At 53.6% G+C, this 23,964-nt stretch overlaps 2 protein-coding genes across 3 annotated transcripts in view; one reads left to right on the forward strand and one right to left on the reverse strand.

Moving 5' to 3' along the window:
• Window positions 1-1,769: 1,769 nt before the first annotated feature.
• Window positions 1,770-23,964, reverse strand: part of LOC144948253 (uncharacterized) — a 28,612-nt gene continuing 6,417 nt past the window's right edge. Inside the window, exons 3-8 of the mRNA XM_078877676.1 lie at window positions 18,670-19,588; window positions 17,638-17,687; window positions 8,587-9,143; window positions 8,083-8,124; window positions 7,825-7,956; window positions 1,770-3,527 (exon numbers count right to left, since the gene is read on the reverse strand). Of these exons, the coding sequence (XP_078733802.1) occupies window positions 2,537-3,527; window positions 7,825-7,956; window positions 8,083-8,124; window positions 8,587-9,143; window positions 17,638-17,687; window positions 18,670-19,588 (2,691 nt within the window). The 3' untranslated portion in view covers window positions 1,770-2,536. The remainder of the gene's footprint in view (window positions 3,528-7,824; window positions 7,957-8,082; window positions 8,125-8,586; window positions 9,144-17,637; window positions 17,688-18,669; window positions 19,589-23,964) is intronic.
• On the forward strand, window positions 6,499-10,743 carry LOC144948299 (uncharacterized). 2 transcript variants are annotated; one of them, XM_078877729.1, is made up of 2 exons: window positions 6,499-6,558; window positions 7,724-10,743. In XM_078877729.1, exons 1-2 carry the CDS (start codon window positions 6,537-6,539, stop codon window positions 9,202-9,204), a joined length of 1,503 nt encoding a protein of 500 aa, XP_078733855.1. In that variant the 5' UTR covers window positions 6,499-6,536; the 3' UTR covers window positions 9,205-10,743. The 2 variants fall into 2 exon arrangements, with proteins under 2 accessions (XP_078733855.1, XP_078733857.1); XM_078877731.1 differs by lacking the exon at window positions 6,499-6,558 and adding an exon at window positions 6,567-7,109.

Below are 23,964 nucleotides of genomic sequence, written 5' to 3' on the forward strand. Positions count from 1 at the left end.
GTAGTGTATAGTGTAGTGTATAGTAGTGTAGGGTATAGTAGTGTAGTGTGTAGTGTATAGTGTAGTGTAGTGTGTAGTGTATAGTGTATAGTAGTGTAGTGTATAGTAGTGTAGGGTATAGTAGTGTAGTGTATAGTAGTGTAGGGTATAGTAGTGTAGTGTATAGTAGTGTAGTGTGTAGTGTATAGTGGAGTGTATAGTAGTGTATAGTGTAGTGTATAGTATGAATCCATGCAGTCACGAAAGCTTTAAATCGAAATTCACCCCTGTATAATGATAATATAACGACGACGATGATGATGAACCCGAGATGGTTTTTACACTTTGTCGGCGATCAGTCCACACTTTTAACAACGAACTCCACGCAAATTTTCGTCGCTAAAATCCCACCAAACAAAATGGCCGACGGCCGCCATTACCGCTTCTCCCGCCGATGGGGAAGCTGCTCGTTTTAAAACGTCGCGTTTTGTTTTTAGAAAGAACGAGAAAGTTTCGCGAGCTTAATAGTCTACGAGGGGGAGGAGGGGGTTGCTCTCGTGCCTTGTGGCGTTTTCGAACTCTTTGGACGTGAACGCCGGATAATGCGCGATTCTTTTTTTCGCCGTTCGAAAACAAATAAACGCTCGCATCGAAAATGTCTCAAAAAAACGAATAAAAGATAGAACCCCCAGGTGTGGATCTCGCTTAACATTTTATCTGATTTCGCGCCAACGGCTCCTGAACGGCATCGCACAAACGCGTATGTGTGTGTGGCTCTTAAACTCGAGAATTGGGGGCTTTAAAATTACGACTCTTGGGAGTTTTTTGCGTCTTAAAAACTACCTGGATACTAAATTTCAGCTCCCTACCTTGCCGGCAAGTCAACCCCCTCGAAATTCTTGAGGCCACGTACAGATGAAGGTCTTTATTCACATCGCAGATAGATTTTCTCTCTCCTGTTACTGGTAGGGACCTCCTGGTTACACCAGCCCACAGGGGATTATTGTGTCCGTCGTGCAGGGAGGGGCTGGGTGGGGAGGGAGGGGCTGGGTGGGGAGGGGCTGGGTGGGTGGGGAGTGGGCTGGGTGGGGAGTGGGCTGGGTGGGGAGGGGCTGGGTGGGGCGGGGTGGGGAGGGTGGGGAGGGGCTGGGTGGCGAGGGTGGGGAGGGTGGGGAGGGGCTGGGTGGGGAGGGTGGGGCTGGTTGGGGAGGGGCTGGTCACCCCGTGGTGCCCTTATAAAACGCAACGTTTAACCTCCTCACGCCGGCTTGTGCCCGCCCTCACAGTCGACCATATTTGCGGAATACACCACGCCGCCATTGACCCTGGCCATTGACCGAGCAACCCAACGTTCCTACCATCTCCCTCCGCAGCAGGAATGTGTTTTTGTGTCCTAAAACCGACCTGCGCCACCAAATGTCAGCTGTCTTCCTTGTCGGCAGGTAACCCCCTCGAGATTTTTGAGACCGCGTGCACGCCAAGGTCTTCATTGACGTCGAAGATATTCGCTCTCCGCGCTGTTTGCGTTCCCGTGGTCGTCAACATTCGGTCGCGCGGGTCAATGTCTGCCGGTAGTAGCCAGGAGGACCAAATCGCAGCGTTCCAAGCGTTCGCTCTCCCGCCGTCTCGCTCGCTCCGCCCCGGCGATCGCTGCGCGTCGAATTGACGCGTCGAGTTGAACCGATTCTCGTCGAGGAGCTGCGGATCGTCAGCGAGCGCCGGGCGCTGCCGGGATGCTACGATGCTACTTTTACATCTACACTGAAACATCTACAACTGCTTGTTACGTTCGTTGCCCCACCCCCTCCCCCGCACCACCGATTAGCAACGCTCGGCTCACGTACGGCGCGAAAGAAGTTCGACGTACAGTACAAAGAAAAAAAGCCCCCCCCCCCCCCTCCCGTACAGCTTGAACAGACTGTAGGGGCAAGTGCTGTTAGCGAGCGCCTATGAAGGCCGGCACGGCACACGAGGGGGTGGGCGGCCAACACCACGCCCGGCCGCCTTTGTCTCCCCAGTGCCGATGTTTACATGTCGCACCAGGTACTCATTTGAGGCCGAGCCGACCTAGGGGAGGCCCTGGACCGGTTCAGATAAACGTCACCGGTGTTGGCCGTGAGCGGGAATCGAACCCGGGTCGCCGGGTTCGTAGCGCGGCGTAGCGCTAACCTCTACACTCTACTGCTACACAAACACACACACAAACACACACACAAACACACACACAAACACACACACACAACAACAACCACCGCGGCGCTTGCGCCAGGCTAGGTGCACGTCGAGGCTGCCACGTGAAGTGTCCAACGCCCGCCGGCAGGAGGTCACGGGGCAGACCCAGCAGGTGCCACGGGTCGACCGACTGGTGTTGGCCGTGATCCGGAATCGACCTCTGGTCTCTGCCGGGGTTCATAGAGAAGATCGCTAACCGCTACACCACCGCTACCCACGCACGCACACACACACCAACACACACGCACCTAGCGCTCGCAAAACACGAAACCGACTGCGAGCGACGCACACGCTAACCCACACGCACGCACGAACCAATCCCGCCTCACGGAGTTGCCACCGCGTGGCTCCGCCTGTGCGCGTGCAGCGCCCCCGATCGCGCGAACGCTTTCCCGCACTCGCCGCACGCGTACGGACGCTCCCCGGTGTGCACCATCTTGTGCGTGTGCAGCGCGCCCGATCGGGCGAACGCCTCGCCGCACACGCCGCAAGCGTACGGACGCTCCCCGGTGTGCACCCTCTCGTGGATTCGCAGCGCCACGCGCTCCGCGAACGCCTTGCCGCACTCGGCGCACTCGTGCGGGCGCTCCCCCGAGTGCAGGCGGCCGTGCGCTACGAGGTTGTCCGAGCGGGCGAACGCTTTCCCGCACTCGCCGCACGCGTACGGACGTTCGCCGGTGTGAGTGCGCCGGTGCGTGAGAAGCGCCCCCGAGCGAGCGAACGCTTTCCCGCACTCGCCGCACGCGTACGGGCGCTCCCCCGTGTGCGTGCGGCCGTGGGCTCGGAGGCTTCCCGAGCGGGCGAAGGTCTTGCCGCACTCGGCACAGCCGTGCGGTCGCTCGCCGGTGTGAGTCCGCTGGTGGCTGCGGAGGTAGTCGGCGCGGGCGAACTCCATGTCGCAGTCCGTGCACTGGAAGAGCACCTCGCGCATGTGGATCCTGCGGTGGGCGGCGAGGCTGTCGGACTGCGCGAACGCCATGTCGCACATGGTGCACTTGTGGGGCTTCTCGACGGCGTGCGACGCCTCGTGGCGGAGCAGCACCTCGGCGTCGATGAACACTTTGCCGCATTCGGCGCACTTGGACGACTCGGCCGAGTCGTGCGTCGCCTGGTGGCCGATGAGGACGCTCACGGTGTCGGCACCGTACGGGCAGTGGGGGCACTGGTAGACGACGGGTTCGGTGCGGCCCGCGTGTCGCTTCATGTGGTCCTCCAGGGCGGGCAGGCTGACCAACACCCAGTTGCAGACCGGGCAGCAGATCCGTTTGACCTCTTTGTTCATTTTTTTTTTGGCTGGGCCACGGATTTGGCGGATGCTGCGGGGGGGCAGCGGGGGGGCAGCGGGGGGGGGGGGGGCAGTAGGGGGGGGGCAGACACGGAGCGAGGCACAAGGGAGGAGGATTAGGAAAACCAAAAAGTGCCCGCCAAATGGCCACGAAAACTCAGGGGGAGAGAAAAAGAACATCAAAAAAAACAACGACAAAACATCAACAAAAACTACAAAAACTAAAAAAACGTAAAACTACAAAAAACTAAAAAAAATCAACAAAAACGAAAAAAACTAAAAAAAACATCAACAAAAACGAAAACAACAATTGTTATACAGGGTGTTTCAACAAGATGGACCCGATTTGAAATCGCGTTTTCTCTGCAACCACGAACCGCCCATGAATGAAACTCTTACCACTTGAAAGGGCGGGGCTTAGAGAGGGAGGGGCGTAGAGAGGGAGGGGCATAGAGAGGGAGGGCCGTAGAGGGCGGGGCGTAGAGAGGGTGGGGCGTAGAGAGGGATGGCCATAGAGAGGGCGGGGCGTAGAGAGGGAGGGCCATAGAGAGGGCGGGGCGTAGAGAGGGAGGGCCATAGAGAGGGCGTGGCATAGAGAGGGAGGGGCGTAGAGAGGGAGGCTGCTTGCGTTGTGGCCGAAACGTCGTGAGAATTATTTTATCATGTTTTATTTTTATTATTTTATTTCCCTTCTACGTGACTTTACCGGAAGAACCAAGAAGATGATATCGTCTCGATGTTGTCCGTACAGCAGGCGGAGGGCGCACATAGCATTTATAACACATTCCTGCGGAGGGAGCTGGTAGGAACGTTGGGTTGCTCGGTCAATGGCCAGGGTCAACGGCGGCGTGGTGTATTCCGCAAATATGGCCGACTGTGAGGGCGGGCACAAGCCGCCGTGAGTAGGTTAAACGTTGAGTTTTATAAGGGCACCACGGGGTGACCAGCCCCTCCCCACCCAGCCCCACCCTCCCCACCCAGCCCCACCCTCCCCACCCAGCCCCACCCTCCCCACCCAGCCCCACCCTCCCCACCCAGCCCCACCCTCCCCACCCAGCCCCACCCTCCCCACCCAGCCCCACCCTCCCCACCCAGCCCCACCCTCCCCACCCAGCCCCACCCTCCCCACCCAGCCCCACCCTCCCCACCGAGCCCCTCTCACCCTCCCCTCTCCACCCCACCCCTCCCATTTTTTGATGCACGACGGACGGACACAATAATCCCCTGTGGGCTGGTGGAACCAGGTGGTTCCTACCAGTAAAATGGTTCGTAAAACTTGATAACTCATTAAAACCGTCTGTAATTTGTGCGTGCAACAGTAACACGTTGTCATCGTGAATTAAACTGCTTTGAAATTGGGTCCGTCTCTTTGAAACATCAGCAGCACCTAGACACAAAGACAAAGCTACCCCAGGTAGCCTGCAGCAGGCTGTAGGGGCAAGTGCTGTGTTAGTAGCAGCACCTAGACACAAAGACAAAGCTACCCCAGGTAGCTGGCCGCAGGCTGTAGGGGCAAGTGCTGTAGTAGCAGCAGCAGCGCCTAGACACAAAGACAAAGCTACCCCAGGTAGCCTGCAACAGGCTGTAGGGGCAAGTGCTGTTAGTAGCAGCAGCACCTAAACACAGAGAGAAAGCTACCCCAGGTAGCGTGCAACAGGCTGTAGGGGCAAGTGCTGTTAGTAGCAGCAGCGCCTAGACACAAAGACAAAGCTACCCCAGGTAGCCTGCAACAGGCTGTAGGGGCAAGTGCTGTGTTAGCAGCAGCACCTAGACACAAAGCTACCCCAGGTAGCCTGCAACAGGCTGTAGGGGCAAGTGCTGTAGTAGCAGCAGCAGCGCCTAGACACAAAGACAAAGCTACCCCAGGTAGCCTGCAACAGGCTGTAGGGGCAAGTGCTGTTAGTAGCAGCACCTAGACACAATGACAAAGCTACCCCAGGTAGCCTGCAACAGGCTGTAGGGGCAAGTGCTGTGTTAGTAGCGAGCAGCAGCAGCGCCTAGACACAAAGCTACCCCAGGTAACCTGCAACAGGCTGTAGGGGCAAGTGCTGTAGTAGCAGCACCTAGACACAAAGACAAAGCTACCCCAGGTAGCCTGCAGCAGGCTGTAGGGGCAAGTGCTGTTAGTAGCAGCACCTAGACACAAAGACAAAGCTACCCCAGGTAGCCTGCAGCAGGCTGTAGGGGCAAGTGCTGTTAGTAGCAGCACCTAGACACAAAGACAAAGCTACCCCAGGTAGCCTGCAACAGGCTGTAGGGGCAAGTGCTGTGTTAGTAGCAGCAGCAGCGCCTAGACACAAATACAAAGCTACCCCAGGTAGCCTGCAACAGGCTGTAGGGGCAAGTGCTGTGTTAGTAGCACCAGCGCCTAGACACAAAGACAAAGATACCCCAGGTAGCCTGCAGCAGGCTGTAGGGGCAAGTGCTGTGTTAGTAGCGAGCAGCAGCAGCGCCTAGACACAAAGACAAAGCTACCCCAGGTAGCCTGCAGCAGGCTGTAGGGGCAAGTGCTGTGTTAGTAGCAGCAGCGCCTATGAAGGCCGCCACTGATGTGAACCGTGCCCCTGCCGGGTTCGCAGAACGTAGCGCGCTAACCACTGCGCCACCGCTCCCCGAACTCACACAGACAAAGACAAAGGCGCCCACCTACAACCGGTATAGCCTCACCTGAATGTCGGGACAAGTGCTCTTACGAAGGACCCGGCACTGCGGCGGATGTGGCCAGCGCGCGCGCCCGGCCGCCTTTGTCTCTCTCCCCGGTGACGACGCTACAAGGTAACGCGTTTGAGGCCGAGTCTACCTAGGGGGAGGCCGCACTCACGGACCACTGTCCGCTCTCTCCTCTGGTCAGCTCTCGTATGTGACGTCACTTCCGTCCCCCTCCACGCTCAACCCCATCACGCTCGCGTGACGTCATCTCTCCGCAAACAGGAGGGCGCGCGAGTGACGTCATCCACGAGAGGATCCACACGCGGGGGGGACGTGACGTCACGTCGGCCGCCGTGGCGGCTGCTGGAGACGCTGGGGTTTGACGTCACGGATGGACGAAGAGCGCGAGAGTGGTGAGGACGTCTGTGTGTCTGTCTGTGTGTGTCTGTGTGTGTGTGTCTGTCTGTGTGTCTGTCTGTGTGTGTCTGTCTGTGTGTCTGTCTGCGTGTCTGTCTGCGTGTGTGTCTGTCTGTGTGTGTCTGTGTGTGTGTCTGTGTGTCTGTCTGTGTGTGTCTGTGTGTGTGTCTGTCTGTGTGTCTGTGTGTCTGTCTGTGTGTCTGTGTCTGTCTGTATGTGTCTGTGTGTGTCTGTCTGTGTCTGTGTGTGTCTGTCTGTATGTGTCTGTGTGTGTCTGTCTGTGTGTCTGTCTGTGTGTGTGTCTGTGTATGTCTGTGTGTGTCTGTCTGTGCGTGTCTGTCTTTGTATGCGTGACTGTCTTTGTCTGTCAGTCTGTCTTTGTCTATGTGTCTGTCTGTCTGTCTGTGAGCCTGTGTCTTTGTCTGTCTGTGTGTATGGGGAGCGGTGGTGCAGCGGTTAGCGCTACGAACCCGGTGACCCGAGTTCGATTCCCACTCACGGGGCTTCAATTGAGTAGCTGGCGCGGTGCCTAAAAACATTGGCTCTGGTGAGACAAAGGCGGCCGGGCGTGGTGCTGGCCACCCACCCACTCGTGTACCCACTGTGCCGGCCTTCATAGGTGCTCGCTAACAGCACTTGCCCCAACAATCTGGGTGAAGGCTATACGGGGCATCTCTGTCTATCTGTGTGTCTGTGTTGTTAATGGCTGTCCGTGTGCGTATGACTTGCATCAGCCAGTCATCTCAGTCAGTCGACCCGTGGCACCTGCTGGGTCTGCCCCGTGGCCTCCTGCCATCGGGCGTTCGACACTTCACGTGGCCTTAACGTGCACCTAGCCTGGCACAAGCGCCGTGGTGATGTCACCGTCAGTTAGTGGCGAATGGCGGTTGTTGTTGATGTATGCCTGTTGCAATAGATATAATTACTCAACCCAAGCTATGAATACTTGGATACTTGAGTTTTCTTTGTCCTGTTCGACTAACACCGGTGCTGTCAAAATATCCGATTATTGATCGAGCACCTCGGTCAAGGGGCTATGTATACATTAAAATAATGCGAGAATGCCATCCGGCAAAATGTACCGCCGGTCAGAACCGTTGTCTACGTATGGTGCGAACGAAGTTCAATGTACACAACGGACAATTTCTTCACTTTTTCTAGGTTCACACCTCGGCGGAGGGGATGATTTTCCTTCTCGTGCCTCACTGCATCCCAGCGCCCGAGACATTAAAATGAACGAGGGAGGAGAGATGAAGATCTACTGCCCGATCTGCAACTGGGTGGTGATCAGCCTGCCCGCCCTGGAGGACCACATGAAGCGGCACAGGAGTCGGACCGAGTCCGTGCTGTACCAGTGCCCCCACTGCCCGTACAGCACGGACAAAGCGGCCACTCTGATCGGCCACCAGAGGACTCACGCCGACGAGAAGCCCTACAAGTGCAGGGTGTGCGGTGAAGTCTTCGCCAACTCGGGAGACTTCTGCTCCCACCAGAGGATTCACGCCAAACGAAAGCGGCACAAGTGCTCCTTCTGCGGAAAGGCGTTCGCGCAGTCGGAGGACCTTCGGGAACACGAGAGGATCCACACGGGCGAAAAGCCCTACCACTGCACCGTCTGCGGAATGGACTTCACTCAGTCGCACCACCTCCTCAGCCACCAGAGGATCCACACAGGCGAGAAGCCGTACGCGTGCGCCGTGTGCGGCAAGGCGTTCGCGCGCTCGGACACGCTCGTCACCCACAAGAGGGTCCACACGGGCAAGAAGCCTTACAGGTGCGCGACGTGCGGCAAGGAATTCACGCAGTCGGGAGGGCTCGTCATACACGAGAGGATCCACACGGGCGAGAAGCCCTACAAGTGCACCGTGTGCAAGAAGGCCTTCGCCCAATCGGGAGCCCTGTGCATACACACGAGGATCCACACGGGGGAGAAGCCTTACGCGTGCCCCACGTGCGGGAAGGCCTTCTCCGAGTCGGGAACCCTCGGCATCCACAAGAGGATCCACACGGGGGAGAAGCCCTACGGGTGCCCCACGTGCGGGAAGTCGTTCACGCACTCGGGAGCCCTCCGCATCCACCAGAGGACCCACGCCGGTGGGAAGCCCTGCAAGTGCACAAAGTGCGGGGACACGTTGACGTTTTCGGCTCGCCTTCGCGCTCCCAGGGGAACGTGCCGGGGCAGGAGACGCCACGAGTGCGCTACGTGCAGGGGGGCATCCGCCGAGTCCAAAGACCCCGAGGACGAAACCGCGACTCCCTCCGGGGAGGTGGAGGTGACCGTTGAGGATGAGAGTCCCACGGTGGCGCGGGGGCGCGAAGAAAACCCCAATTTTGAGACGTGGCCGGGGGTTAAGGTGGAATGTGGACCCGAGCCTCCTTCGACCTCCCTGTCAATTGTAAAGCGGGAATGTGACGAAGGGACCTGCTCTGAGGCGCGGTCGAGGGTGAAGGTGGAACGCGAAGGTAGCGATGGTCCTTCCATCTCGCCGTCGATCGTGAAGCAGGAGCGTGAAGAACGACCCGGCTCGGAGACGTGGTCAGGGGTGAAGGTAGAAGGTGGAGGTGACGGTGCCTCGTTTCCCTGCTCGATCGTGAAGCATGAACGGGAAGGAAGCCCCGGCTGTGAGACACGGCTGTTGTGAAGGTGGCACACGGGTGGCCGAGTCTCTGCTTTGGGAACGGATGTTGAGGTCTCCATGGGAAGGTGAAGTAGGAGGGGACTACAAAAGGAAGCATGTCGAGTGAGAGCGAGTCCTCGACTGGGACCTTTATTAGTTTGGTGGCGCGGGTGGAGGATGTGTAATACACAGAGGGGGCAGGTCTCGTGGGGCGGAGATGAAACACTCGAGAAGCTGACCAGGAGAGAAAAATGTTGAGAAAATGCCATCCGATACATCGGCCGTTGGAAAGCACGAGCGTGTCTGCACGAGTGAACAGAATGGATGGAGAAACTATCACGAAGTGTTGGAAGATACTAGAAATAAGTCCTGTGCCGGTGGACCGCTGGAGTCATAAGTAATGACACAAATAAAAGGTGACACCTCATGGAACTCTATAAAGAACTGCGATGTGATGCGTGGCAGCTGTTAAGTAGAGTTGGCTCTTGGCGGTTATTGGACCTCCCAAATAGTGGGGTTTCTACTGAAGCTACACCAATGAGTTGTTATTGATAAGACTACTAGATACGGATTCGCCTTCTTAAGAAGTATAACGACCGACACTATTGTTGGAGACTCCGCGCCGGCTGGCCAGTGAGTCCTATTCTGGGACAGAAGCCCCTGGCCAGTTAATCGTCACCTGGGGGCAAACCCCTGGGCAGAGATTAGGGAGGAGACTCGGAGATGATTGGTCAGCGAGTCATCTTCTGGAGAAAAAGTCCCTGGGCAATGAGTGATTGGGCAAGGAACGAAGACACTCGGGTGCCTGGCCAGTTAATAGTCAACCTGGGGGGCAAACCCCTGGGCAGAGATTAGGGAGGAGACTCAATGATTGGTCAGCGAGTCATCTTCTGGAGCAAAAGTCCCTGGGCAATGAGTGATTGGGCAAGGAACGAAGACACCCGGGTGCCTGGCCAGTTAATCGTCAACCTGGGGGGCAAACCCCTGGGCAGAGATTAGGGAGGAGACTCAATGATTGGTCAGTGGGTCAGTGAGTCATCGTTTGGAACAAAAGCTCCTGGGCAATGAGTGGCAAGGAACGAGCGCCAGGGGATAAAAGAGGAGAGCGAGAGACAGAGGTCACAAACGGGTTTTGATTCCTTACCCGTACCCGTACCCGGCCGCACCAGGATCGCAAATGGGTACCCGTACCCGTTCCCTACCCGTACTCTACCCGAAATGAATGACAAACGGTTACCAGTGACTCACGGCCTACCCGTACCCGGCCGCACCAGGGTCGCAAACGGGTACACGTACCCGTACCTGGCTGGGTACGGGTAGCCGGGTATCGTGTAGGGTACGGGTATCGGGTACCCGGTTGCGACCTCTGGTGAGAGAGGAAGGGGGGGGGGGGGAGTTCTTCGTGCGGAGTGCTGGAGCGTGGTGTGTTTCCTGCCGTATGACCGGAGATGCTTCCTGTGGGTCATCGAATAAAGAGACCATCGCTGAACACGGTGGTGAGCTGAGTCCTTCTTCTCACGATTGTCAACATTATGAATTATATCCAGATTTGTTTTGGGGGTTCAGGGGGCATGTTTGAAACGTAAATTTTACAGGAAGGAACAACAGTTCGACACTGCCCACCAGGGATTATTTGTCTGTCTGTCGTGCATAGCCACGCCCCCGATTTGTATTTCATAGAGTGCTCAGGCGGGCTCAGCACCACGTGACGCGCTGCCCCACGCAGGTTGCGCCGCGTGACACGGATCGCACGAATGTGCTGTCCAACCAAGTTCCTACCTGCCCACTCTGAAGGAACGTCTTTTAAAGATTTTTATAGTTACAAGCGAAGGCTTTGTCTAGAATATCATTAGAATTTAAATCAGTTGATTAGTCAGTCACAGTAACCTATATCTGTTAAGAGGAATAACTGGTCGTGGACTTTGCTGGTTTTCTAGGAGTTTTTGACATCGCACGTTTATGAAAAGTAATTGAGCTTTCAAATACGAGTGGGAAGCTAGTTGAGATCCAGTCAGAATAAATGATGTTAAGGCATCGCTGTTTTTTTTTGTTTTTGGCCAACTTTATTGGCAATTAACAATGACGACAGTTTCATAGGCAGGGATACACATTCCGGCACGTTCTGGAGTGGTTCACAATAAAATGACTACGGAACGACACGCACACGCGTTTGTTTCACCATGTCACCCCCATCCCAATCCCTTCACGAGTTCCATCCAACCCTGGACATAGCCCCGTCGCCAATGATACGTGCCCGTCAGTTTTATCATTTTGAAATTTGGCAATGTCACATACCAGGCTATTATATACAACATTCCGCCCCCCCCCCTTGCTCCCCCCGCCCCACCCAGCCCGTCCCCCTCCCGCTCCCTCTTCCTCCCCTGTCTTCCCCTCCGCAGATAAAAGTACAACAGGTAGCCCCGCTCACGGAACCCACTCGGGTGGGGCGGTCAGCCCAATCCCCTCCCTCTCTCCGTCTTCGCAAACGTCAGCTACTCTACAGCGGCTCCATAATAGTAGGACGTACCTATTTTGTGATGTCACGTTACCGCTCTACAGTAGGACCCCTCTTAACGACGGTAATTGGTTCCACAAAACCGGCCGTCAAGTGATTTGGTCGTTAAGCGAGTATAGGAAATACATGTTAAAGTCTTAACTCGTTCAGATAGCATGGAAAGTTGCCCCTTTTCACCCCAAAAATGTACATATTTTAATAATGTATATTCATACGTAAAGATACTGACAATATAAACACATATGAAAATAAACACGATTAAGCAATGCATTAATATTTACTGTACCTACAACAGCCTGACTTAACAGGAGAACGGGCGGTAAGCGAACACATTGGGTTCTACGGAGGCCCGCCGTAAAGCGTTTAGTCATTAACACGGGTGGCCGTGTAGAGGGGTTCCACTGTATATCAGTGGATTCTCATTGAAATGTTAGCATGCATGTAGAAAATGTAACATTAATCAGGATTATTTTACAGAAATGTCTCTCTTTAACCGCAAGCTACCGGACTCGCCGGGTTCATCACTTCCGCCGATTACAGGAATCCCTCGTCATTCGCCAACTTGGTATCCACGACTTTGGCTACCCGTGAATGGCATCTGTAACGCTACACGACTGCTGCATCGAGAAAGTGATGAGATAAAGTTAATTTACCTATCCTTGGTTCTTTCGGTAAAGTCACGTAGAAGGGAAATAATGAAGTAATAAAAATAGAAAACAATACAAATTCTCACGACGTTTCGACTGCAACACAAGCAATCATCATCAGGTGTGAAATCCACAGCAAGACTTTACCGAAAGAACCAAGAATATGAATCCCTGCAGTCACGAAAGCTTTAAATCAAAACGTATACAGGTAGGAACAACAGGTTCCACACTGCCCACCAGGGATTATTTGTCTGTCTGTCGTGCATATCCGGAATTCCGCCCACCCATGCACCTCCCCACCAAACACGAAGCTATGCCGCGATTGGTTGACGATGTTGGGGAGTGTGGGGGGAAGGGTAAACATGCCCACTCATCCAACTGGCGCCCCCCCCGAACGCCGCGCTGTCCAACCAAGTTCCTACCTGCCCACTCCGAAGGAACGTGTTTTACCTATTTAAGGTAATTCATTAAAATGAAGTTTTGCGTACAGCCAATATCATTTATCCGCTAAATTTCCCATTAACGAGCATCGCCGGGGCGCATTCCCTCGCGACTAACGAGGGAAACACCGTGTATCGTGCAAGTCTCTGTCCGTCACGCTCTGTATCTCGCACACGGTAGGTCAGAGGAAAACGTGCGTACAACCAAAAATGTTTCTCTTGCCGACGGCATGCGTGGAAAATGTCCGCCTTTCCCAATCGACAACGTTTTGTCCCCCGAGATTCCGAAAAAAAGTAACGCCCGATACAAGCGTAAATCTTGCTCTTTAAGCACGAGATTATTTGATGTATATTGAAATTGTACGATCACCTCGATTCACAATCATAGCTCATTCACGGGATCATCCTGGTTCCATGCAGTGACCTGTTTTGTACGTGCGAATATACGTTGAACGTATTTCACGAATACTGGACGTAGCCAACCGCGCTAATCGGAGGTGCGGGTGAAGGACGACAAAACTAACACCACACAAAAAGCAGTTCTAGAGAAATGCGTTTGTGTCACAATCTAGATGATGGTTTAAAAGTGCGAAGCTCCCAGTGACTTCCTAACATCGGAAGAAGCATTCCAGACGGCCGCAGGAGCAGCGCATCCGAAAGCGCCGCTCGACCGAAGAAGTGGCGACAGCCATCTCTGCCCTCACAGAATTCCTTACAATGAACTTCATCAACACGCTGTCTTGTCTCCTGTGCTTCGGTGAGAAGCATATTCCTTATAGGGAAACAAACACTGATTACTAACCTAGCATAATTACAATAAAACACATTCAAACTGATTACTAATCTACAACTCGCATCGTAACAACTGCCTGATTACTAATCTAGTATATAATTACAATAACCCACCCCCCCCCGCCTCAAATCGTTGCACCTGATGAGTTGATGAGTTAATGATGACGTCACCCTGCTGCTGCTGCTCTATATAAGAACGGGAGATGGAGCAGAGCCTCACCATTCTGGCGAATTGCCCGATGATGCTGGATGCAATTACCAGCGAAACGTCGTACTCAAAAATTGTAAATGTTGTGGTTTCACGCTTCAACACACCGGTGGGCTAAAGCAGTGAACTATTTGTCTTTTGTCAACGTGACACTTTTTTACTGATTGGCCGTGTCGGGTGGTGGAGGGTTACAACACATTTATAAATAACGCGATCTAAACCCAAAAACGTTGATTATGAATAATATTGGTCGCGAAAGCCTGCTACGTGTTTAACTGAGAAGCATAACGTTTGAACCCCCCCCCCGCCCACGCGATCGGGTCCTTCCACCCCCCTCTTCGTGCACGTTTACCGCATTCTCCCACACCCAAGGCGCTGTAATACGACATGAAAAGCGGACACTGGGAAGTGGGCGTGTCTTTGCCCACACGTGGTGTCATGGCGGCAAAGGGGGGCGTTGCTGCTTTAAGTGCTTGGGGATTGCTAATTGGACACAAACTCTTTGGTTCTTTCGGTAAAGTCACGTAGGTAGAAAAATAAAACTAAATAAATATAATATAATAGAAATAATAATAAAAAAGTTAATGAAATACAAATTAAAGAAATATTCAATCATACTTTTTTCTATAAAGAATAATTGTATTGCTTTATTTGATTTGATACATTTTTATTTCAGTAAAGTTAAGAAAAATGTATTTATTTATTTTATATCAACTTAATTTTTTTCTATCTACGTGACTTCACCGAAAGAATCTAGATTTGAAGCTTTCGTGACTGCAGGAATCCATACTCTTTGGTTCTTTCGGTAAAGTCACGTGGGTAGAAAAAATAATAAAAGATCACCACGTTTCGATCGCAACACAAGCGGTCGTCCTCAGGCAGATAAAATAATAATCCAGCAGTGGGACTGCTCAACCAGCGAGAGAGCTGTTACAACAAGGTTATAGAATCTAGATTTGAAGCTTTCGTGACTGCAAGGATTCATACTCTTAGTTTTTTCGGTAAAGTCACGTAGGTAAAAAATGAAATTAAAATTAATAAAAAATAAAATAAAAATCACGACGTTTCGGAGGCAACACAAGTCTCCGTCATCAGGTGGGACCGTCACAGCCAGATTTGCTGTATCTCACTTGATACAGCATCTCACTTGATACAGATTTGCTGTATCTCACTTGATACAGCAAATCTGGCTGTGACGGTCCCACCTGATGGAGACTTGTGTTGCCTCCGAAACGTCGTGATTTTTATTATTTTATTTATTTTAATTTCATTTTTTACCTACATGACTTTACCGAAAAAACTAAGAGTATGAAGGTTATATATGTGGCAATTTCTTGTCCATCGCCACATATATAACCTTGTTGCAACAGCTCTCTCGCTGATTCAGCAGTCCCACTGCTGGATTTTTTTTTTCCTCCGCCTGAGGACGACCGCTTGTGTTGCGATCGAAACGTCGTGATCTTCTTCTTGGTTCTTTCGGTAAAGTCACGTAGAAGGGAAATAATAAAATAATAAAAATAAAAACATAGTAAAATAATTCTCACGACGTTTCGGCCACAACGCAAGCAGCCGTCCTCAGGTGAAGAACAGGTCTGTCGGAAAGACAGCGTCTGAATGAAACACCACCAGGCTTGGAGCGTATATTTAAGCTGGGATGGAGGGGGAAGAGCGCCTTGACAAAAGAATTTGCATATCAAGAGGAATTTAGCATATTTATGGGAAATGCAGATATGGGATTAGTCATTATTTGTGGAATTCGTAGGAGGTGGGCGGGGGGTTTCAAAGTCATATGCCCATGCATTATGCAGGATTAGCAGCATCAAAGGGAGGGAGTAAGATTAGCATTAATAAAGGAAAGGAATGTTAATAGTATGGAGCTGCAGCAACTAATATGCTTAGGATGACCGCTTGTGTTGCGATCGAAACGTCGCGATCTTTTATTATTTTTTCAACCTACGTGGTCACTTTACCGAAAGAACTAAAGAGTATGGATTCCTACAGTCACGAAAGCTTCAAATCAAAATTGGACACACTTTTGGTCTATAAACAGACATCAAATAACATGAAAAAGCAAGGACTTTAACACCTGTTTAAGATCAAGTAAGTATTTACACTAAATAAATACCCTATTTCTGCTTAACAGCAAGAGCGGGGGCATGGATCGAGACTCGTGATCGAGTGGCACGCCCCCTTATTTCCCTTCCTTTGATTGGCTAAGACGCCGTTCTTCGCCGGGGCTGTAATACTATAAAAGCCGACATGAAATAAAAGCGGACACTTAGAAGCAGAGGTCGCAACCGGGTACCCGATACCTGTACCCTACCCGATACCAGGCTACCTGTACCCGGCCGGGTACGGGTAGCCCAGGGGTCTGCAACCTTTAAGACATAAAGAGCCACTTGGACCCGTTTCCGAAGGAAAAAATAGACTGGGAGCCGCAAAACCATTGCAACATTTAAAACAAATATAACACTGCATATATTGTTTCTTACCTTATTGCTATATACAGGATCGTGCAGTCAGCTGTCAATCTGAATAAAAAAAGGACTTTTTCACTTAACAATGTAAAATATATTTTTGCAAATAGCTAAATTACCTGGTTAATGGGATTTTTGCTCCTGAACCTCAGTGCACAGTGTCTGCACATCAGGGCTGTAAGACGTCACCTTCATTTTCACACAGGCTTGCAAGCTGTCATCTGTGAGGCGTGATCGATGTTTGTTTTTAATATAGTTCATGTTGGAGAAGACCTGCTCACATACATATGTGGAGCCGAAGATCGACAGGACTCCAAATGCATACTTTTTCATGTTTATATAAGTGTTGGGGATGGCATTCTATGTTTCGAATACAAGTTTGTCCTGTTTGGGAAGGTTTTCAATATCACTCCATTTATGATTCTGAGCCAGAATGGCCTTCTGACGGGCAACATCCTCAAGAGTAGCGGTCAAGCATTTGAACTTGGACACCCATATATCTTTGTCGGCTATATCGGCCAGTTCCATCTCAAGATCAGGTTGACTTACACCTGCAAATGCAGTCATATTCAATAGGGATGGATCGATCGCCAGGGGAGTGACAGGGAAGGATAATGTCGTTTTTTCCTCTCTGAACTCACAGAATCGTTTCCCAAACGAACTTTGCATTGTGGTGATTGCAGACTTGAAATATTCCAAATTTATCGTATCATGACTTTGTTTGAACTCTCTCAAAGAGGGAAAGTGAGACAGTGTACCTCTCTGTAAATCTTTGACAAACACTGTCAACGTGTGCTCGAATGCCAAAACCTCCTCCAGCATGTGCAGGGCTGTGCCTCCTTTCCCCTGAAGGGTTGTATTTAGCGTGTTTAGATGTGCTGTCATGTCTACCATAAAATGTAATTTTTCCAGCCACTCTGGCTGTTCCAGCTCAGCAAAGGTGAGCTCTTTGCTGCCCAGGAAGGTTTTTACTTCTTCCAAACATGTGACAAAGCAACGGCAACGTTATTGCCTGTCACCGGGCGGGCAGTGTGGAGCGGAGCGGCGACCTGTCAGCAGCGGCAACGCCACAGCAGGTGTCACAGTGCGCCTCCTCCCCTCGCTAGCATCCGCCCCGGAACCGCGGTCAAGGTTCAAAAGAGCCGCATGCGGCTCCGGAGCCGCAGGTTGCCGACCCCTGGGGTAGCCGTTTGCGACCCTGGTGCGGCCGGGTACGGGTAGGCCGCGAGTCACTGGTGAGTCACCGTTTGTCACTCATTTCGGGTAGGGTACGGGTAGGGAACGGGAACCCATTTGCGACCCTGGTGCGGCCGGGTACGGGTAAGGAATCAAAACCCGTTTGCGACCTCTGCTTAGAAGTAGGCGTGTCTTTGCCCACACGTGGTGTCATGGTGGCAATGGGGGCATGCTTTGGGCGGTTGGGGATCGCTAATTGGACACAGGAACAAGAGCGGGGCGCGGATCGAGACGGTTACGTCGTGGTCGAGAGGCACGCCCCCTTATTTCCCTTCCTTTGATTGGCTAAGACGCCTTCCACATCGACGAAGGTCATCCCCCCCCACCCCATGCTGCTACGGGGCGCATCATCTGACATTGACGTCACCCTCATGGGCCTCCCTTGAAGTGTCGCGGGCGGCATGAGAGCCATTGATGCGGTGTTAAGGGTTTGTTGTTGGTATTTTTTCAAAGAAAAGCCTAACAATGTCTTCTCAATTGTACAGCCGTTCTTTATTTCTATTTAATTGCCCGTTCTTAAGTCTTTTCTGAACTATATGCAATGGTACCAATAGGTCAGGAAATATCTGAGACTAAACTGTTTAAATTTAATCTGGTATGGCCAACCACTGAGCTATGTAGCTGGTTTTTTTTCACAGCGACCTGGCTATCACAAATGATAGATCAACGAAGTGGCTGATATCACCACGGGCAAATTTATAGCAGCAGCCAAATACTCTAAATGTGGAGGGGAAAAAAAACTGAGAAAAATCCACGCATGGTGATGGGGGGGCGGTAGGCTGGTGATACATCTCAGAGTGGCGGGATGTTAACTACTTCGCCTGGTGTACAGGAGGTTCGTGGGTTCGATCCCAAACCCTGACGCCTATTTGGAGTCTGCGTCTCTCTCTCCCAGTGGTGGCCGTGGATTTTTCTCCGGGTCCGCCGTTCTTTTCCCCCTTTTCACATTGAGAATCGACGTCACCGCGGTTTCGAGTTTTCGCCCCCCCCCCCCCCACCTGCTGTACATGTCCACGCGACGACGATGACATCTTCCACTTTGTTGAGGTGCTGTCATTCACGATAGCCAGGGTCCCCCCTTCCGAAGAGGAGCTACGTAGGCCTCACGCCCGCTAACAATGAACAGAGTTTCATAGTTGAATGGCTGTACCTTCGAAGCCGACCTTGTCTCAGCTGAGGACTCTCTTTGGAGTTCCCACTTCGTGACGGATTGGGGCTATGGGAAGGCACCGGACCTTCTGATTCTGCTTTGACTGCCGGCCGTGCCTCACAGCCGAGGGCTCTCTTCGGTTTCCTGATTCACGACGGACGGAGCGACGGACGGCGCTGGAATTGGCGCCGGAACTGGTGCCGGAACTGGTGCTGGAACGTCCGCTTTGACGACTTCTTCCTCTTCCTCCTCTTCCTCCTCCTCTTCCTCCTCCTCTTCCTCCTCCTCTTCCTCCTCCTCTTCCTCCTCCTCTTCCTCCTCCTCTTCCTCCTCCTCTTCCTCCTCCTCTTCCTCCTCCTCCTCTTCGGCTTTCCCCTTCACGGTGGGCCGGCCGTCGCGCTCCGCCTTCGGCCCCGAGTTGTGTCCTCCTCCACCCGCCACGAACGCGGCCGCCTTCGCCGCCACCGCCTTCGCCTTTGCGCCCCCCCCCCCTCCGCGGCTTGCCGTCGCCCGCGTGGATCCGGGCGTGCACGACGAGCGTGCCGGACTGCGTGAACGCCTTGCCGCAAACGCCGCACCGGTAGGGCCTCTCTCCCGTGTGCACGCGCTGGTGCGTGACGAGGTTGTCGGAGCGGGCGAACGACTTGCCGCAGGCCGAGCACCGGTACGGCCTCTCCTTGGTGTGCACCCGGTTGTGGCTGCGGAGGTGGTTGGTGCGCGTGAACTCCGCGCCGCACACGCTGCACTGGTAGGGCTTCTCGCTCACGTGCACCCGCTGGTGCGTGCCGAGCGCCTCCGCGTAAGAGAAGGCGTCGCCGCACACGGCACACACGTGACGCTTTTCATCCGCGTGCGCCCTCTGGTGGACGCGGAAGTCCTCCGACACGGAGAACGCCTCGCCGCAAACCTTGCACTCGTAGGGTTTCTCGCCCGTGTGTGTCCTCTGGTGGTTGATGAGGGCGACTGCCTTGTCCGTGCTGTACGGGCAGTGGGGGCATCGGAAGAGAGCGGGCTCCGTCCAGCCCTTGTGGCGCTTCATGTGGTCCTCCAGCGCGGGCAGGCTGACCACCACCCAGTTGCAGACTGGGCAGAAGATCTTCGTGTCTTCCTCCTCATCGTCTTCGTTCATTTTGGGGGAGCACGAGACGGAAGTGAATCCCCCTCCCTCCCCTTCAATCCTTCGTGTGTAGTACCACAGTTTAGCACGAACCTAGAAAACACAGACACGAGAAGGGCATTCATTTATCCTCGCAGCGGCGGCGGCGGCTTTGGGCTCACCAATAGCTTCCGGTCGCCACTTCCACAAAGCAGCCTTAATAACGAACACGTTAATCAGGCCGCACTCATTACACGCACAAAGCAGAGGTCGCAAACTGGTTTTGATTCCTTACCCGTACCCGGCCGCACCAGGGTCGCAAACGGGTACCCGTACCCTACCCGATACCCGGATACCCGTACCCGGCCGGGTATCGTGTAGGGTACGGGTACCCGATTGCGACCTCTGGGATGATGCCATATTGCAGGCACGGGTGGGTTGATTCTAGGAACTTGAATTGTGAGAAGAGACAAAACGTTGGGAAATGAGTGACAAACGGTTACTCACCATTGACTCACGGCCTACCCGTACCCGTACCCGGCCGCACCAGGGTCGCAAACGGGTACCTGTACCCGTACCCGGCCGGGTACGGGTAGCCGGGTATCGGGTAGGGTACGGGTATCGGGTACCCGATTGCGACCTCTGGCACAAAGTGCTGGCCGCCGGAAATGGATCACAACACCTCACTGCTGATCTCGTCAAGGAGCGTGGAACCATCATCACGCGAGCGGCAACTTTTGGCTGGCCGACGAACAAAGACGGTGCGTTCACATGCGCTGCTGCTTCTGCGGCCGTCTGGAACGCTCTTCCCTTGTGATATTAGGAGGCCACTGGGAGCCAACACCATGTGAGACTAGGCTCTAAGGAAAGCTGTCTTGGGTGTGGACCAATCAACTTCAAGGACAGTGCATACATTATCAGAGTTATGTTTTTTGTTTGCATTCCGACCACAGGTATTGTTGTCTATGCAAACATGACTCCTTGTGTAAAAAAGGTGTCAGTTTTGTTGCCATATAAAAGGGTAAAAAATTTTTTTCATATTTTGCTACTGGCAAATGAGGTTCCAATGGTGGAGCTATGATGCACTTTTACATCATCAACGATATTGACGAACTCGCTCGTAGCACGCTAACCGCTACACTACCGCTCCCCACACACACAGACACCACAGAGGCAGGCACAGACAGACAAGCACAGAGGCACACACACACAGAGACACACACAGAGACGCACACAGACACTCACAAACACACAGAGACACGCAGAGGCACAGAAACACACAGACACACACACAGAGACACACACAGACACACACAGACACTCACAGACACACAGAGGCACAGAAACACACAGACACACACACAGACACAAGGACTCTCAGAGACATACACACAGAGACACTGAGAAAAATACAGACACAGAGACACTCGGATTCTCAAAAGTAATAATAGTAATAAAATAATAAATCACGTTTCGGAGGCAACGCAAGTCTCCGTCATCAGGTGGGACCGTCAGCTAAAATTACTGCATCAAGTGAAAAAAAACCTAAGAGTATAGACCACACACACACAGACCACACACACACACAGACCACACACACACACAGACAGACCACACACACACCACACACACACAGACAGATCACACACACAGACAGACCACACACACAGACCACACACACATACAGACCACACACACACCACACACACACAGACCACATACACACCACACACACAGACAGACTACACACACACCACACACACACAGATCACACACACACACAGACCACACACACAGACCACGCACACAGACTACACACACCACACAGACCACACACACACCACACAGACCACACACACACACAGACCACACACACACACCACACACACAGACCACCCACACAGACCACATACACACCATACACACAGGCCACACACACACAGACCACCCACACACACACCACACACACACAGACCACATACACACCACACACACACCACCCAACTTGCACTTGGTTTAAGGCTGAGTCGACGTAAGGGAAGGCCGCATTCAAATATTCGACACAGAGGGGGCGGTGGTGGTGGAGGTAGTGGAGGCGGTTCGTGGCGGTGATGGTGGTCGTAGTGGAGGTGGTGGTAGTGGTGGTGGTAGTGGATGCGGTGGTGGTGATAGTGAAGGTGGTGGTAGTGGAGGTGGATGGAGGAGGTGGTAGTGGTGGTTGGAGGTGGTGGTAGTGGTGATGGTGGTAGTGGTGATGGTAGTGGTGGTGGTAGTGTTGGAGGTGGTGGTGATAGTGAAGGTGGTGGTAGTGGTGGTTGGAGGTGGTGGTGGTAGTGGAGGTGGTGGTGCTGGTAGTGTTTGTGGATGGAAGTGGTGGTAGTAGTGGTGGATGGAGGAGGTGATGGAAGAGGTGGTGGTAGTGTTTGTGGTAGTGGAGGTGGTGGTGCTAGTGGAGGTGGTGGTTGTGCTGGTAGTATTTGTGGTGGTGGATGGAGGTGGTGGTGGTAGTGGAGGTGGTAGTGGAGGTGACGGTGGTAGTGGTGGATGGAGGTGGTGGTGGTAGTGGAGGAGGAGGTGGTGGTGGTAGTGGTGGTGGATGGAGGAGGTGACGGTGGTAGTGGTGGATGGAGGTGGTGGTGGTAGTGGAGGAGGAGGTGGTAGTGGAGGTGGTGGTAGTGGTGGTGGTAGTGGAGGTGGTGGTAGTGTCTGTAGTGGTGGTGCTGGTGGTGGTAGTGGAGGAGGTGGTGGTGGTGGTAGTGTTTGTGGTGGTGGTGGTGGTAGTGTTTGTGGTGGTTGTGGAGGAGGTGGTGATAGTGAAGGTGGTGGTCGTGGATGGAGGAGGTGTTTGTGGTGGTTGTGGAGGAGGCGGCTCGTGGCGGTGACGGTGGCCGTGAGCCGCAGGCCCCGCTGGGCACGCGGGGGGAGTCGAACCGGGTCTCTTGAGGCGGCTTCGTTCGCGGTCACTGCCGCAACCGCTGCGCCACCGCTCTCCCGCCTCGCTCCACAGCGAAACGGCGCACGCCGGTGACGTCACGGCTCGCGCCGACGAGCGTTCTGACGTCACGACTCGCTACGACGAGCGTTCTGACGTCACGACTCCGCTACGAGCGTTCTGACGTCACGACTAGCTACGACTCGCGCACGCCGACGAGCGTTCTGACGTCACTGTTCGCGTACGCCGACGGCAATGTGACGTCACGCGTGCCGACCGACGGCAGGAGGCGTTTTGACGTCACGTCTCGCGTACGCGAGCGAGTGACGTAGGGACGAGTCGCACCGATGCCCTTTAACTGACAAAATGGTTACGTGACGTCACGTTCACAACAACAGGCTACGTCATCATCACTGAGCCATTTTCAATCCACTGTTGGATGATAGGGTGGGGAGGGGCTGGGTGGGGAGGGTGGGGCTGGGTGGGGGGTGGGAGGGATGGGGCTGGGTGGGGAGGGTGGGGAGGGGCTGGGTGGGGGAGGGTCTGGGTGGGGAGGGGCTGGGTGGGCAGGGGCTGGGTGGGGAGGGTGGGGAGGGGCTGGGTGGGGAGGGTGGGGAGGGGCTGGGTGGGGAGGGTGGGGCTGGGTGGGGCTGGGTGGGGGGTGGGAGGAGTGGGGCTGGGTGGGGAGGGGCCGGTCACCCCGTGGTGCCCTTATAAAACTCAATGTTTAACCTACTCAAGCCGGATTGTGCCCGCCCTCACAGTCGGCCATATTTGCGGAATACACCACGCCGCCGTTGACCCTGGCCATTGACCGAGCAACCCAACGTTCCTACCAGCTCCCTCCGCAGGAATGTGTTGTTAAACTGCAATGGCGGGGAACCTTTTTTCTGCCAAGTGCCATTTGGATATTTCTGTAACATCATTCGCGGGCCATACAAAATGCTCAACTCAAAAATTCGCCCGTGAGATTTGGTCAAACATTTCATTAACTCACCCCTAATGCGATGGGCTGGAACTGCTTCTCTTTGGCGAGGCGTGGTGATGATGTTAGCTGCTGGTATTGATGATGTCGCTGCTACTCGCAACTGCTTTTCCAGGTTTATTGAATTTCGAGTCCTGCGTGTGGTTGCCTTGGCAGGGCCAGACCCGAATGATTCCGCGGGTCTTATACAGCCCACGGGCCGGACGTTCCCCACCCCGTTTGCACGGTTGGCGCGGTTGGCAACGTTGGCACGGGTGGCACGGGTGGAAAACGTTGGCACGGTTTGCACGGGTGGCAACGTTGGCA

Source organism: Lampetra fluviatilis, chromosome 48, assembly GCF_964198595.1.
Source record: "Lampetra fluviatilis chromosome 48, kcLamFluv1.1, whole genome shotgun sequence".
NCBI classification, from domain to species: domain Eukaryota; kingdom Metazoa; phylum Chordata; class Hyperoartia; order Petromyzontiformes; family Petromyzontidae; genus Lampetra; species Lampetra fluviatilis.

Bases quoted from the DNA above. Each gene is read 5' to 3' on its own strand.
- LOC144948299 (XM_078877729.1), top strand. From the start codon at position 6,537: ATGGACGAAGAGCGCGAGAGTG. The intron at 6,559-7,723 runs GTGAGGACGTCT...CACTTTTTCTAG, and splicing joins GGACGAAGAGCGCGAGAGTG to GTTCACACCTCGGCGGAGGG.